This window comes from Ixodes scapularis, unplaced genomic scaffold, assembly GCF_016920785.2.
Source record: "Ixodes scapularis isolate PalLabHiFi unplaced genomic scaffold, ASM1692078v2 PGA_scaffold12__126_contigs__length_90152505, whole genome shotgun sequence".
Lineage (NCBI taxonomy): Eukaryota > Metazoa > Arthropoda > Arachnida > Ixodida > Ixodidae > Ixodes > Ixodes scapularis.
In genome coordinates this window covers 81,812,470-81,825,481 of record NW_024609838.1, presented here as the reverse complement: position 1 = coordinate 81,825,481, position 13,012 = coordinate 81,812,470, and the positions used below count along the sequence as shown (strand labels likewise).

The 13,012-nt window shown below is 44.6% G+C and overlaps 1 protein-coding gene across 1 annotated transcript in view; it reads right to left on the bottom strand.

Moving 5' to 3' along the window:
* The window catches only part of LOC8023718, a 72,284-nt gene that overhangs the window by 52,032 nt on the left and 7,240 nt on the right, over positions 1-13,012 (bottom strand). The window contains exons 2-6 of the mRNA XM_029980023.4: positions 11,316-11,505; positions 5,233-5,294; positions 3,579-3,671; positions 2,600-2,812; positions 268-371 (exon numbers count right to left, since the gene is read on the bottom strand). Of these exons, the coding sequence (XP_029835883.4) occupies positions 268-371; positions 2,600-2,812; positions 3,579-3,671; positions 5,233-5,294; positions 11,316-11,505 (662 nt within the window). The remainder of the gene's footprint in view (positions 1-267; positions 372-2,599; positions 2,813-3,578; positions 3,672-5,232; positions 5,295-11,315; positions 11,506-13,012) is intronic.

Genomic DNA, 13,012 nt, shown 5'->3' with positions numbered 1-13,012 from the left:
CAGCCTCACCCTCTGTGTGCAGATGTGGGCGAGGGTATAATCACATGGTGGGAGATATGCATATTACTGGTCTAATAAGTATATAGCTTTCACCGTAACTTCAGTAACAGAGCAGAGTGCAATCTCGGGTTTGCTTTAGTTTCACATCCATCTCTAATGCACAGGCAGTTTCTAGGTAAATTTTACGCATACTTGAGTGAACGTGTATATATTGTAGATTGTGCCTAATGGCTTCGCCGATGTTCAATCCTCTCCAGGTTTACTCACAAAGCATCTGTACTTTTCGTCAATTCTGCTCTCCCGGCTGTTCATGACGGCGAAAAAGTGGTCCTTGCCGATGAACCAGTCTCCCAGGCAGTTGTACTGGACCTCTGCGGGAGACAGAAGCAGCGGGAAAATCACTCGTTTCTCGCAGTTCATTAAAACCTCTCATTGAGAATGTTTTCTAAATAGTACAAGTCACAACCGTGGATGGATGTAGGAGTAGGCGGTAACTCCAGTATTTTACGAAGCCCTAAGTCGTGCTTTTTTTTCAAAACGCTTTGTCGGTGGTCCTTATGCAACAGGATGACTTAGTAAAAGCATTTTTTTGGTATAAGACATTACCTGCAGAAATTCGCCACGGGGCTTATATTTCTCGTTCGATTTTTCAACGAGAATATTGAAACTTGCCATAGCACGCACAGTGCAATCATAATTCACTCATGCGGGCTTTTCAATGCGGTTTCACCGAGAATAACGTCGCAACCGAACATCATCGAATTGTCCTCAACCGACCTTGAACTCGACCGGTATTGAAACTTGCTAACCAGATGGGCACTCTCACGCCCCGCCTAAAGCCACTAAATCCTACGCTTGAGGTTAAAGACACTCGAGTTGTCTTGTTGCTTAAAACCTCCATTGCCATCTGAAGCTTTCTCTAAAATCGAGAGAAATTCTTTTCTGCCCTCGAGAAGCGGCGAAATTGTCCGCGACAGAGCAAAACGAAATTGGCTCAGCTTCTCGACAGCATGCCTAAGGATCTGAAAGTCACACCTTTTTATTGTAAATATAGTGCAATCCACTCATAGCGATATTACATTTTACGATGTACTGTTTATAACGATCAGTTTCTAGAGTTTCTAGAATAGAAACGCTCAGTTTCTAGTCCAGATACGATAATCAATTATAACAATTTAATTTTCTGGTTTTCACACTGTACCACCGAATGCACCTGCTATGCATTACGCAACAAAATTGCTGGACCCAAAAGAAAAAAGCTGCCCCTATACGGTACTAGCACGGCTAAGGCAGTGGCAACGCAGAGTTTGAAGCGTTGGTGCGGCGAAACTGCACACACATCTAGAGGCTGGATGGTGCGAAGGGTAGAACCCAGTGCGCCACGAGATTGCGGCATTTTCCGTACAGTCTCACCCTCCTCGGTTCGAGAAAGGGAGCAGTTTTCTAATGTTACGTGCGCACGGCTGACCTTGCAGCCCCGTGTCTTGCACGGTAAGCACTCCGTGGACGCCTTGTTTGCGGGTGTCGTGTTCCGCGGTGGCGGTGTAAATGCAACTTTCTCAGAGTTTGTTGGAATGTGAGGCGAAGCAGACAGGGCGCGTGGGAAACGAAACGATTGGAACGCAGCAGCGCCGAGCAGAATCATGGCACCAGCTCGTGGCAAAGAAGAACGAAACTCTCCAGCTATAGCTCAATTTGTTGCGGCAAAGTGAGAACGTCCAGAGTTTTTTTTTACCCACTTTGTTGCAGCTTTCTTTTGCGCTCCTTCACCGAGGAAAAACGGAGCACGCTTGTTTCACGAAGCAAAGTGCCACTCTATGTCCGAACACACAATGTTCTGCCCCGCCTGGGGGAATGCGGAGGCACTAGAGAAAGACGTTTGGCCGGCAAGCAGTTTATCAACTTCCGTCCTTGGTTGTAGACAGGAAATGGTTCGCGGGTGCCCACCATGTAACACATTCCACATTAAAATCGGGGGAGAGAGTGTTGATACACTAATTGAAGCATAGCTTACTTAGTGACTCTAGCCATGCCAAACACACACCAACCATGCTAGCAACTTAAAGGCAAGCAACTTTTTTTATGCAAGCAATAACTGCAAACAGACACAGAGAAACTCTTGCACGCAACCGATAAATGCAATAATGTGCCACGGCGAACATCAAAGGGTCTCACTTTCACACCGCAAAGAACTGTATATTGCATGCAACAAACGAGCGCAGGCAACTTTGCTCGCAACCAATAAATGCAAGGAACTGCTTCTTGCATGCAACATTATCGAGTCTTGCCTTCATGCCGCAAACATCTAAGCAACACTATATTTAATGCAACCAACAAATGGAAGCAACTTTATGTTGCATGCACGCAACTGTACCTTGCATGCAACAAAAAAAAACATATTTGATTTTACACGCAACTAATAAATGCGAGCAACTGTCTCTTGCGCGCAACATCAGTGGGTCTCGCTTTCATGCCACAAACATGGAAGCAGGAGTATCTTGCATGCAACCAATGAATGTGGGCATCTTTTGTTTCATGAAGCTAATAAGTGCGGGCCACTTTTCAGGTGGAAAGGGGGGAGATAAATGCAAGAACTTGCCTCCTTCCTCGGTCTCTGCCATGCCCTCACACTGCTTGTAGTTGATGGTGAAGCGTTGGTTGACGTTGAAGAACTGGGACCCCGCCAGCTGGCAGGCCGTGATGTTGGCGTCCGGGTGCTTGCACTCCCCGGTGAACTTGTAGAGGTTGCGGTAAGCAAACTTCCACACCCCTTCCAGGCTGGAGCGGCAGTTCTTGGACACCGGGTTGGTGGCTGAAGAGACAGAAGCAAGAAATATAGGTGGCACCCAAGAACCATGAGAACTGTGTATACAAGGTTCTGGCTTGTTCCCTGCATCACATTTCTAAGGTCAATTACCCTTTTATGGTTGGGTCTTTTTACAAAGGGATAGTACAAATAATAAGTCGACGCAGCTCCTTAATAATCTCATGGGAGTACAAACAGTGCTTACAAGTTGTCCAGAATGGGAAGCATTAAATGGAAATATTGACGGTGAAATATTGTCGCCTTTTTTTCATTCAGTTGATTGGACCTGAGCATCGCGTGAGCACTCAATATGGGCTCGTGATAATTAATAGCTCGATAAGCATTCGGGTAGAGGCTTGTGTCCAATTGCTGTAAAGATGAAAATAGCCGAACTCCAACAATGTCTGAACCCAGCGCGTGTCCTGAGCTTTGCCAACCCCAGCATGTGGCCGTCATAAACAATGGCGGCATATAATCGTCTCCAGACCACTTAACCTCTTATAATGGCTGCAAATTAAAAAAAAAAAAAAAAGTTTACTTTTTTTTTATTATTATGCGTGGGGAGAACAACTAACGCATGTTTTGTAGGTTATAAACGCTGGAGATTTATTCTAAGCAGTACTTGCGCGACATAAAAACTTTGTTTCACCACCCCTTTACAGAACAAGGTGGTCAAAGTGTTGCTGCTCCGATGTGTAGCTTCTCTAGAGCAACCCTGCAAAGTGAGGCTCTGTGGGGATCTTAGCTCACTGGAGGTGATGATCTCACTCACCGAAGAGGGTGATGAGCTCTTGGTTCGGGTCCAGGGTGCGGCACACCGTCTTGAGGCTCGGTGTTTCACCATCTTGCAGATTCACGCAGCCAGCTACACGTACCAAAATATGGGGCAGTCAGTACCACCAAGTGCAGGGGTCCATCGCCATTTCTAGGTTACGAGGGTGATTCAAACGTTATCTGCACCCTGGCTGTAGGATTCATTTCAATCAAAACATTTCCAAACCCAAGCCTGCCATAGATTATTGCGTGAGCAATATTTTGGTTTACTTGCATCTATCTGACAGAATTCGTTCACGTGCAAGCTCAATGCTGTTGTCAGTCATGGATGGGCATCTGGCTCCCTTGTTACGGCTGACACTTGTGCATCCTTCCTTGAATTTCGACCTCTGCTCAAACACACTTCTTTGCAACAAAACACTTCCTTTATATTGTGCGCAAAGTCTTCGATGAATATTGGCACCAAACACACCCTCAGTCAACAAGTCAACAAAAAACGATGGCTCGCCACTTGTGAAAACCACAAGTGGGGCAGCCATCTTTTCTCGCATCTCAGTGACAACTGAATTGATTTAATGCATTCATACCTGCATAGCAGTGATTGGAGAGACATCGACCTCACACGAAAAGTGCCGGTAAGACAGTGCGGCCAACGGAAGATTTGAGGTAACCAAAGTGCAGATAAATTTTTAACTAGCTCATACTTTCAGTTGTTTTTCTTCTTAAGGGGAAACACATTTCTGAGAGCTATTCTCCTTCTTTTTTTCTTTTTTACCAAACCCAATGGAACTTCACAAGCTTTTTAACTTTTTTTGCACAGCTTTCAAATATCTGGCCATTTTTTTTTAAAGCGGCAAATTCATTAGTTTTGAGATATTTAATACCTTTCCATCTTTGTTTGCCGGAATACAAAGAAAACAGTTCAACAAATATTTTTTTGTTGAACACGTGGCTAAATTATATGAAATATAAGAAATGCATTGTTGGAAGTACTTTTGAGATTTGTGGGCACAGTAAAAATTAAGCTTAACTTATTACTATCATTACAACACATTATAGTTTAGTATTCAATGCGTGGCTACTGAGTAACTAAACTTATCAATTAAAGAATTTCCTACACCTATGCCAAAGGTTTTGCTCTCAACACTGTATGCTTCGTTACAGTTACTACTAGTTACGAGGCTCAGTTCCAGCATCAACTTCAACGATTTAGGGGTGCACAAAGTAAAGCCTCGCACTCCCTAGACATCGTTAAGACGAAAGGCCGGTTCACATGTTTACGACTGCTTTGGACCAAAAGCCTCAATATCTCTTACAACGAGAAAGCAAACATTGAGTAGCCAAGGAACACTTGCAATTTGCACATATTTCCTTCTTTTCTTTTTCGCACGCCATTCTCTATTTTTTACACCGGAAAAACTTTCGACGATGTCATAAACAACCGTTTCTCGTAGATAGCACTTACATTTAATCTCACAAATACGGGAAAATTTTGCTCTAGTGCAATGCAGCTCCAGGGCCGCCTCATAGATGGCGCCAGCCTCGTAAGAGATAGCGAGAACTAGGTGGTAAAAAAATGCAAGCGCATGACAACCAGCCTATGGGCTGTCTGCTCTCGAGTAGCACACGCTTAAAGAAAGAGGCCAACTTACTTTCCACTTTCTGCAACACGTTCAAGGTTCGCACGAAAATGCGCACGCAGTAAAAGCAGGAGCTGGAAAGAGGAACAAAGAAGAAACAAGGACCGACACGGTGAGTGCAAGCGGCAAGACGCCTCGAACCTGTGGCTACATGACTGCATAGACGCAGAAAGCACGAGGCAAAGGCGCGTGTCAGAAAAAATGGGCAACATAAATAGGGTTTCAGGTTTTATTTTTCTTCTAAAGGGGGGAGGGGGGTTTTCGGAGTTTATTTTTCCGTACAGATTTAGCGTTTTACCGACTTCGACAGACAAGCAAACGGCATTTGTCGCGGCTTATTTCGAAAAAAACAGGACACGACCATGGAATTTTCCTCAGACTGCCAGAGAACTTTTGAAGCGTAAAAGATAAGAAGGGAGCAGGAAAATAAGCGTGCAAGCCAATCGCCGGTTTATTTACACAAAAGAGAGTTTGCCTTTTTGAGCATGTGTCGACACATTTATGATGCGATTGTTTTTCTCGTCCCGCATACTTTCAATAAACGCTTAGTTGCAGTTCGGAGCCCGTCCCGTCTACTGCCCGTCTCTGTCCTCGTTTACTGCACACTGTATCACCAATTTCTGACGATTCCTCGAACTACGGGGAACCTGCATGCGCGTCAGGTTCCTGTGACAACGATTGTGGACCGAAATGAGAGGGCAGTAAGCTTGTTTTTAGTTGCAACTCTCCCATATTAACTTTCGAATCTTAATTTTTCTCTTTGCTTTACGTTTAATGCTTCTTCGTCTTTTTTACTGCAAATACATACTCTGATCCTGCCATGGTTGTCGTCTCCCTCGCTCCCTGACGAACGTGACAATGGGACTTAAATATGACAATGTGATCGCAACCCTCGCCCACAAGCTGCATTTAAACATAGTCAACATCGTAAAATACCGTTGCATCATCATTAGACCCAGTGCTGCAAGCCTTCCTGATATGGGTGACTTGCCTTTACGCAGCGCCACGGCTCTCCTGAGCTAGAATAAATATCAGTATCGGCACCTGTAAATACTTGGAAAATGTTCCGGTACCGATAGGAAATGGGAACAAAGAACACGTTGTGGTTCCAGACAAATGTAGCAGCCTTGGAAACATTTCAGTGTCTGCAAGATAAAAGTTCCTTTCCGTGAAGCTCGCGTTTTCCTCAACAAACGGCGTGCGCACCTCGACAAATGATAATTAACTCGAGTAAATGTCGCCTATTTACGATTACAAATAAGAAAATACCGCTTCCTTCGCAACATTCAATATTAAACCGAAACATTGACTATGTAACTGCGTAAAAATATGTAGGAGTTCATTTCACCAACAATGTGTCCATGAAAAAGCATATATACCGACACACTGTCTACAAACAAGCCAACATTTGCCCCCCCCCCCCCCCAGGCGTGGGAAACGTGTGTGCACAAAAATCAGATTCGCATACCCTGCCAAGTTCAAAGAAACCAAATCCGGAAGAATTTCTAAGATGGGGGAGAAAGGGGGGGGGGGGGGGGGGGGGTGTAAAAGAAACACTGACAATGAATTGACATGAAGGTGACATCACTACATTTTGTATTGCAGTGCTCATGGTAGCAAGATACAGCTGAGTCTCACTATCATTGCTGCTGTTTGTCGCTACGGCAAAAACTCCTTGTTTAAGTGCGGGGAAGGGGGGGGGCCAGAATATTTTGCATTTTCTAAGAGGTTCTTTCTGTCAACCGCACAACCATCTGAAATGGTCGAAATTCGGGAGTCACCCGGGTAATACGGGAGACTTGGCAGGTATGGATTCGCGAGACGAAGCGTCTGCCCTTAAAGGGTAACTGCAAGGGCAAAAAGTGTGGATTTTTTAAACAGCCTAATGGGGACAAGCATGTCAAAAAACAAATCTTCGGCGAAAACAGAATTTCTTTTTAGCAATATTTACGCCACAAGATATAACTTTGTCGGAGTTACAACCTCTCCACATTTGAAACTCCCGCCCTTTCAACTCGCGCGGAGGAGAGGTACGCCCCGCCTCTCCCTCTTGGACTTACTTGGCTGCGGAGTTCAACGACGTACGCAGCGTCTCGACTTATGGAGCGTCTCGTTGAAGATACGCTGCGGAGGACGGCTGCCAGCCACGAGGACCGCGCACCGCCCGAGCCTTCGGCGCGGTTGGACGACACCCGCTGGTAATTGAACTCCAGCTGTTCTTCGCTAGGCGGGACAAAGGACTGCGTCGCTGCTACCTTCTCGCGTGAGATGCCGCATGCTTCGACGAATTCGCCCCTGAGTGGCTCGGGTGTTACCCAACTGCCACGATTTGTCAAGACTGAAAGAAAAAGCTAGTGTACTGTTGCTATTGGCTGTTGCGATGTTACATGCAACCAGATGCCGCATCGGCCGCTGCCAGCTAATGCCACGGCCCGCGAGTATGTCTGCTGCCTGGAGGTTTTGTAAGTCGCCTCCAAGGCTCGTAGCCGCTGCATCACGGATCACGTCGACTTTTTCGGTGGCGTCCTAAACCCAGTCATGCTCCAGATCGCCTACCGGATGAGGGTGATGGAGCTGAACGACATGGAGCTGGTGTGGAACTTGTTTTATTGAGAAAAATAAAATTGCGGCTTCACTCAATGAAAGCAATCAGCTAACCCTTGTTTCTTGCTTATCCTTTGAAAACTAAGACAGCTTGAACGATTATATTGATTAGGCCAGTGAGAACTTTGCTCAAGGAAAGAGTGTGGGGAGTTTGAGACACGTGGTTTAAATATTTAGTTATGAACTAAAATAGAGTCGCACGCTTCACTCAACAGGAATTTCGCTTTTTCTCGGGGGTCAGCAGTCTTGTAATACACTGGCTGTGCGAGGTGCTCATTTTGGGCACACAGGTACTAGGCCACCACCGTAACTGGACAAGAACCTTGTTATACCAAAAAAATGTGGCATAGGGATAAAAGGAGGAAATTTCATAAAAATTTCCTCCATTTCAAAAAAATATTGTCCGTCGCAGGCTCTAGAGAGAACACCACTCGTCGTGGGGAAGGAACCAGTACACTACACATTTTGATTCAAACAACTTTACGTAAGATGGTTTGGAAGCCGAGAAAAAAGATCTGTCCGTTAACACAGAATTCGGACATCCAGAGGCTTCTGTGGACTGCTGTTACGTAATAACCTGGCTGTGCCAGGTTTTTCACGTAACAGCTGTCTGGACGTCCGCTTAGTCGCGGACGTTCGGTGCGCCCGGTGCGAATCTCGAAGGCCTTTGGAGCGAAATGTCGGGAACATACCTAGACACATTTGTCGCAACGCGAACGCCCGGTTGCCTCCAGCCAAATAGCATTCAAATTGTCATCTTTCGGGGCAACATGGCTGCCGGAAGACTCGCTGTCACGATCACTCATCTGGTAGCACTTTACAGACCAACGGCGCTGCTTTACAGGAGCTGACATCTCCAAAAATTCAACATGTGCACGCACAAGCAAAAAAAAAGAAGAAAAGCATGTTAAGAAAGCAAAGAGGAAAACGAAAGTAACAAACCGTGCTAGCCGAAACCCTGCGTCGCTTCCTGTCACTAACACCTGCGACAGCTGCTCAACACACACGACTTCACTTCAGGAAGTCTTCCTCAAGCACCTGGGTCAACATAAAACACTGATCACTTAGGAGAAATGTCAAGGTAGGTGAGACAGGCGTTAGCAGAGACTTCGGCGGCCATGAAAAAAGTGGCAAAGCTTTTGTTCGTTATGGTATGAATTCAAATGGAAGTGCCCATTTTGTAAACCTCTTGTAAAGTATAATAACTCTAAATTATATGGGTTATTTTCTAAACATAAAAATATCCCACTCAAAAAGAAATTACAACATATCACCAGGGTCTAACAACCAAGATCTAAGCTGTCAATCAATCTTTAGCCAATGCTAAAGATAGATGATTGAGTTGCTATCACATGTTACTCCGTGATGTATAGCAGCCAGTCCGTGATGTATAGCAGCCACTCCGTGACGTATAATACCCACTTTGTGGCGTGTAATATAAAACGGAAGAAATAGCCGCAAACTAAAATCAGTCTCGTGCAATAAATATTGCATAAAACTTTTATTTTTTCAGGAAAAACTTGTTTTGTGACATGCTTGTCCCAATTAGGCCATTTAAAAAAACACTTTTCTTTTCTTTGCAGTTACCCTTTACAGCACCCCATAGCAGCACGACGCGAGAGTTGAGTTGGTGCACAGGGAGCAGAATCAACGATCTCTCTAGGAAACTGGGTTAACAAAAAGCCCTCAGCGCTCTGTTTGTACACTTCGTCTACTTGTCCTCCGTTTTTTTTTTTTGGCATTGTTTTACTTTTTGTTAATCATGTACCACCAACTTGCCCAACTTTGCACCATAGTGAAACTGGGTTCCCTTAAACGAAATATACTTTCCACTGCTCAGACAACGACACTTCTTGCTTATAAAATAATTACCCTTCCTAAAAGTTAGAATAGGCACACATAATATGGAACACAGAACAAAACTGATTAATGTTGCAGCTAGAAGCTTTAAAAAACAAAGCTGTACATTTTGTCTGCCACAGGTACTCCCCTCAAACAAGCTTCACAGATCTGAAGAAAGACTTCAAGCAAGCTTCCTTAGAAAAAAAGAAAACTAGCTCGCCAATGTTTTGTTGTTGTTTGTTTTTTTTTGTGCAATTTATCATAGCAAATCACTTTTCAAAACAAAGCACTTCCTTCCTGCTCGGTTCGCACCTGCCAGGGTTGATCATTTGTGCAAATTCAAACCGATTCGACCGCAAGTTAACTTGTTTCCGTTTCTCCCTCTCACCCTATCTACAGGGTGTCCCCGAAAAAAATTTACGAGGTTTTGTTCGTAGCAAAAATATACTATGCATCGTCAAACGCTAATTTTTCACCCAAAAGTAGCTCTAGAGGTCTGAACCCAATGCCAAAGCTTGTAGCACTAACCGTTTTGTTATTATGAAGTTATAAGTCATTTTCTGAAAATTGCAATGGGAATGTGGCAGCCGACGGAGCTCTTGAACACGTGGAGCTCCATGGTGCCAAAAAATCAAAAACGGACAAAAATGGACGACATTTTCTCATCGAAATTTTCAGAACATCACTTAAAATTTTTTCACTACATTTGGGTGGGAAATGGGCATTCGGCGATGCATATTTTATGTTTGCGGTTCAAAAAATAAACACTACATATTTGGGGGGGGGACACCTTGTATAAAGAACTGAATACAGGTCTCCCTGAAATTGTTGTCAACTTATCAGATCCGATGCTGAAACAGTTGTGATGAGCCCATTTGTTAACTTGTTCCTTCCTCGCCGACCTTTTCATATTGAATGATTGTTTTTGTTTCGCTTGTTTATGCACTCAGTTGCGAAAATCTTGTGTTTTGAGTTTTGTATTATTTATTGTCCTTCTATTTTTAGTAGCGACAGTTCCCTTATTACCATTTTTATACACATTTATATGTATATACTGCAATATTAATCCCTAGCTGTAACCCTGATTAGATGTACATATGTCACGATTTCTCCAACCATTGCTTTCACCCTCATGTAATGCATCGCCAGGTGCATCTGAGGTAAATAAACTAAATGAAATCGATGAAATAAAATTCGAGAATAGGCTCCTTTTTTGATAAAACCAGCTCGGTGGATGATTTTCGGGTTTCATCGATATACGACGAAAACACGGAACCCTAAATATAAATAGAAAGCTTATTTACTTATTTCGTTTATTTACAAATAAGCATGCGTCGCCTCGAGGCATTAGCAGGAGGCGAGTTCTACAAAGCATTCACAAAACGTCACTGGAATATATACTGAAAAAATTCTATCCAACATAACTAGTATAAAAACTAGCGCACAAAGATGTAGTCACAAAAACATTACCATAATTAAAATAAATATACATATTAGCACAGTATAAAAAGCCCATTATCTATCAGACAGGTTCCCGCAAAGTATACAGTGCTTTGGAAAAAAAAAAGAGAATCATTGAAACAGAATTTGTGGTTTTCGAAGTTCCCGAATGTGGTACGCAAGACACGTTTCGATGACTCCGGCCTCACCCCTTGTCGAAGATGATGGTGAAGTTGTCGTTGGTGCTGATGGTCAAGAAGAGGCAGCTGCCCCGGTTAGACATCCCGTGGGTGTCGATGACCGTGTACGTGTCGTCGCCGTACTCCTTGGAGTACCACTCCCCGTGCAGGGTCTGCGGCATCTGGCAGCGGTCCCAACGAGCATTTGCCACTCCATTGCCTGGATACACACGGTCCCCTCGTTAATCGGTCGTCAAACTTCTTCAAGAGGCACTCAAGTGCACTCTGAGATCCTCGTGTTATGGTCCTAACTAAATCTACGAGGCATCCTAAAAAACCCGAAACTATGATCGTGCACGGCCGATTTTAATATTAAAAGAGTGATCAAAGTTCCCGACAGTTCCCATTGGCACAGAACGACAGATGGCACTGAAGTATCTCGCTGAATGTGGTCGAACGACGGATGGTGCTTGTCAGTCGCTCGCCATCTTTTTGTAATCTACCTTTGGTTTAAAAATAAATGCGGACAATGATAGCAAAACTTGAACTAACAAAAATAAAAAGCGGCTGCATAACAACGGGGCTCTTGTTGAAGACGGATTTCGTCTGCGTGTCGTCGGCACCTTCCGACGTAGAGTTCCTGTATAGGCTCCCTATGGGAGCCAGAGTTGTGCGTCTGTTTTCTATGTGCCGGCGCACTGCTCTTTGTCGAGATCCAATCACGTGAGGAGCGAAATCCGCATACCGTGCAGGGAAGCCACGATACGGCCACTTCGCCAACGTTGTACACGCTTGGCGTATGTTCCCCTGCTTTTGTCTCCTCCTCCTTTCCTGTTTTCCAGGAAAGAAGGAGAAGGAGTGTACAGTGCCGCTATTAGAGCAACGCACGGGCCTACTTTCAAAGGCCCAGCCCAAGCCCGCTGACTCTTAGTCTTATCCGACCCAGACCCAGCCCGATGAGATGCCTACTTGATCAGGCCTAGCCCGGGCTCAGCCCAATGAGAGGCCAAAGCATGCCTCATCTCTTAATTTGAAAGCTGCCCTGGGAAGGTGCTGGAGGTTTTGATTTACTTACTAATTTGCACGAAAGACGCCGTCATATCACACTCGCGTGGTGAAGCTTTGCAAGCTTACACGAATATAAAAGACGTAGCTTATCTTTGGCAGAAAGAGTGTGTTTTTTTTTTCTTTCGAGAGTCCAAAAGAAAAAGGAGAGACAATCATACTGTCCATTGACTGTCCCGTGTGAAGGACTGCGCTCATTTTCTTGCCTGCTGGCAGTTGTCCCACCATGCTGACGGAATTCCCAGGATTCTTCTCTGTCTCTTTTCGTTGGCTTTTTAGTCTCAGACAGCTTTCTTTTGTATATAAGATTTTTTTACTCGCGTCGTAGCGAGTTCACACGTCGGCTTTTTCGTTTCTTTCAAGTCTAAACAATCAACGCTTAAAGGAAGGATCCCACTACTTATACATCATACCAAAGAGAGTCTCCATGCAGATTCGAAGGCAAGTCACAGCGAAATCCGTGCTTTGAATGTTGCATGGCAATGAGTGCAAGGAGAAACTTGGAACGCGCATATTCGAACCAGGAATATTGCGGCGATTCGTGTTTCCAGAATGTGTACTACATGATGTATGAGCAGTGGGACGCTGGTTTCAGCATTTGCTTCACATTGTTTCAGAAATTGTGCTACACCATTGCAAGAGCCCGGCCCGGGCCCGGAAAC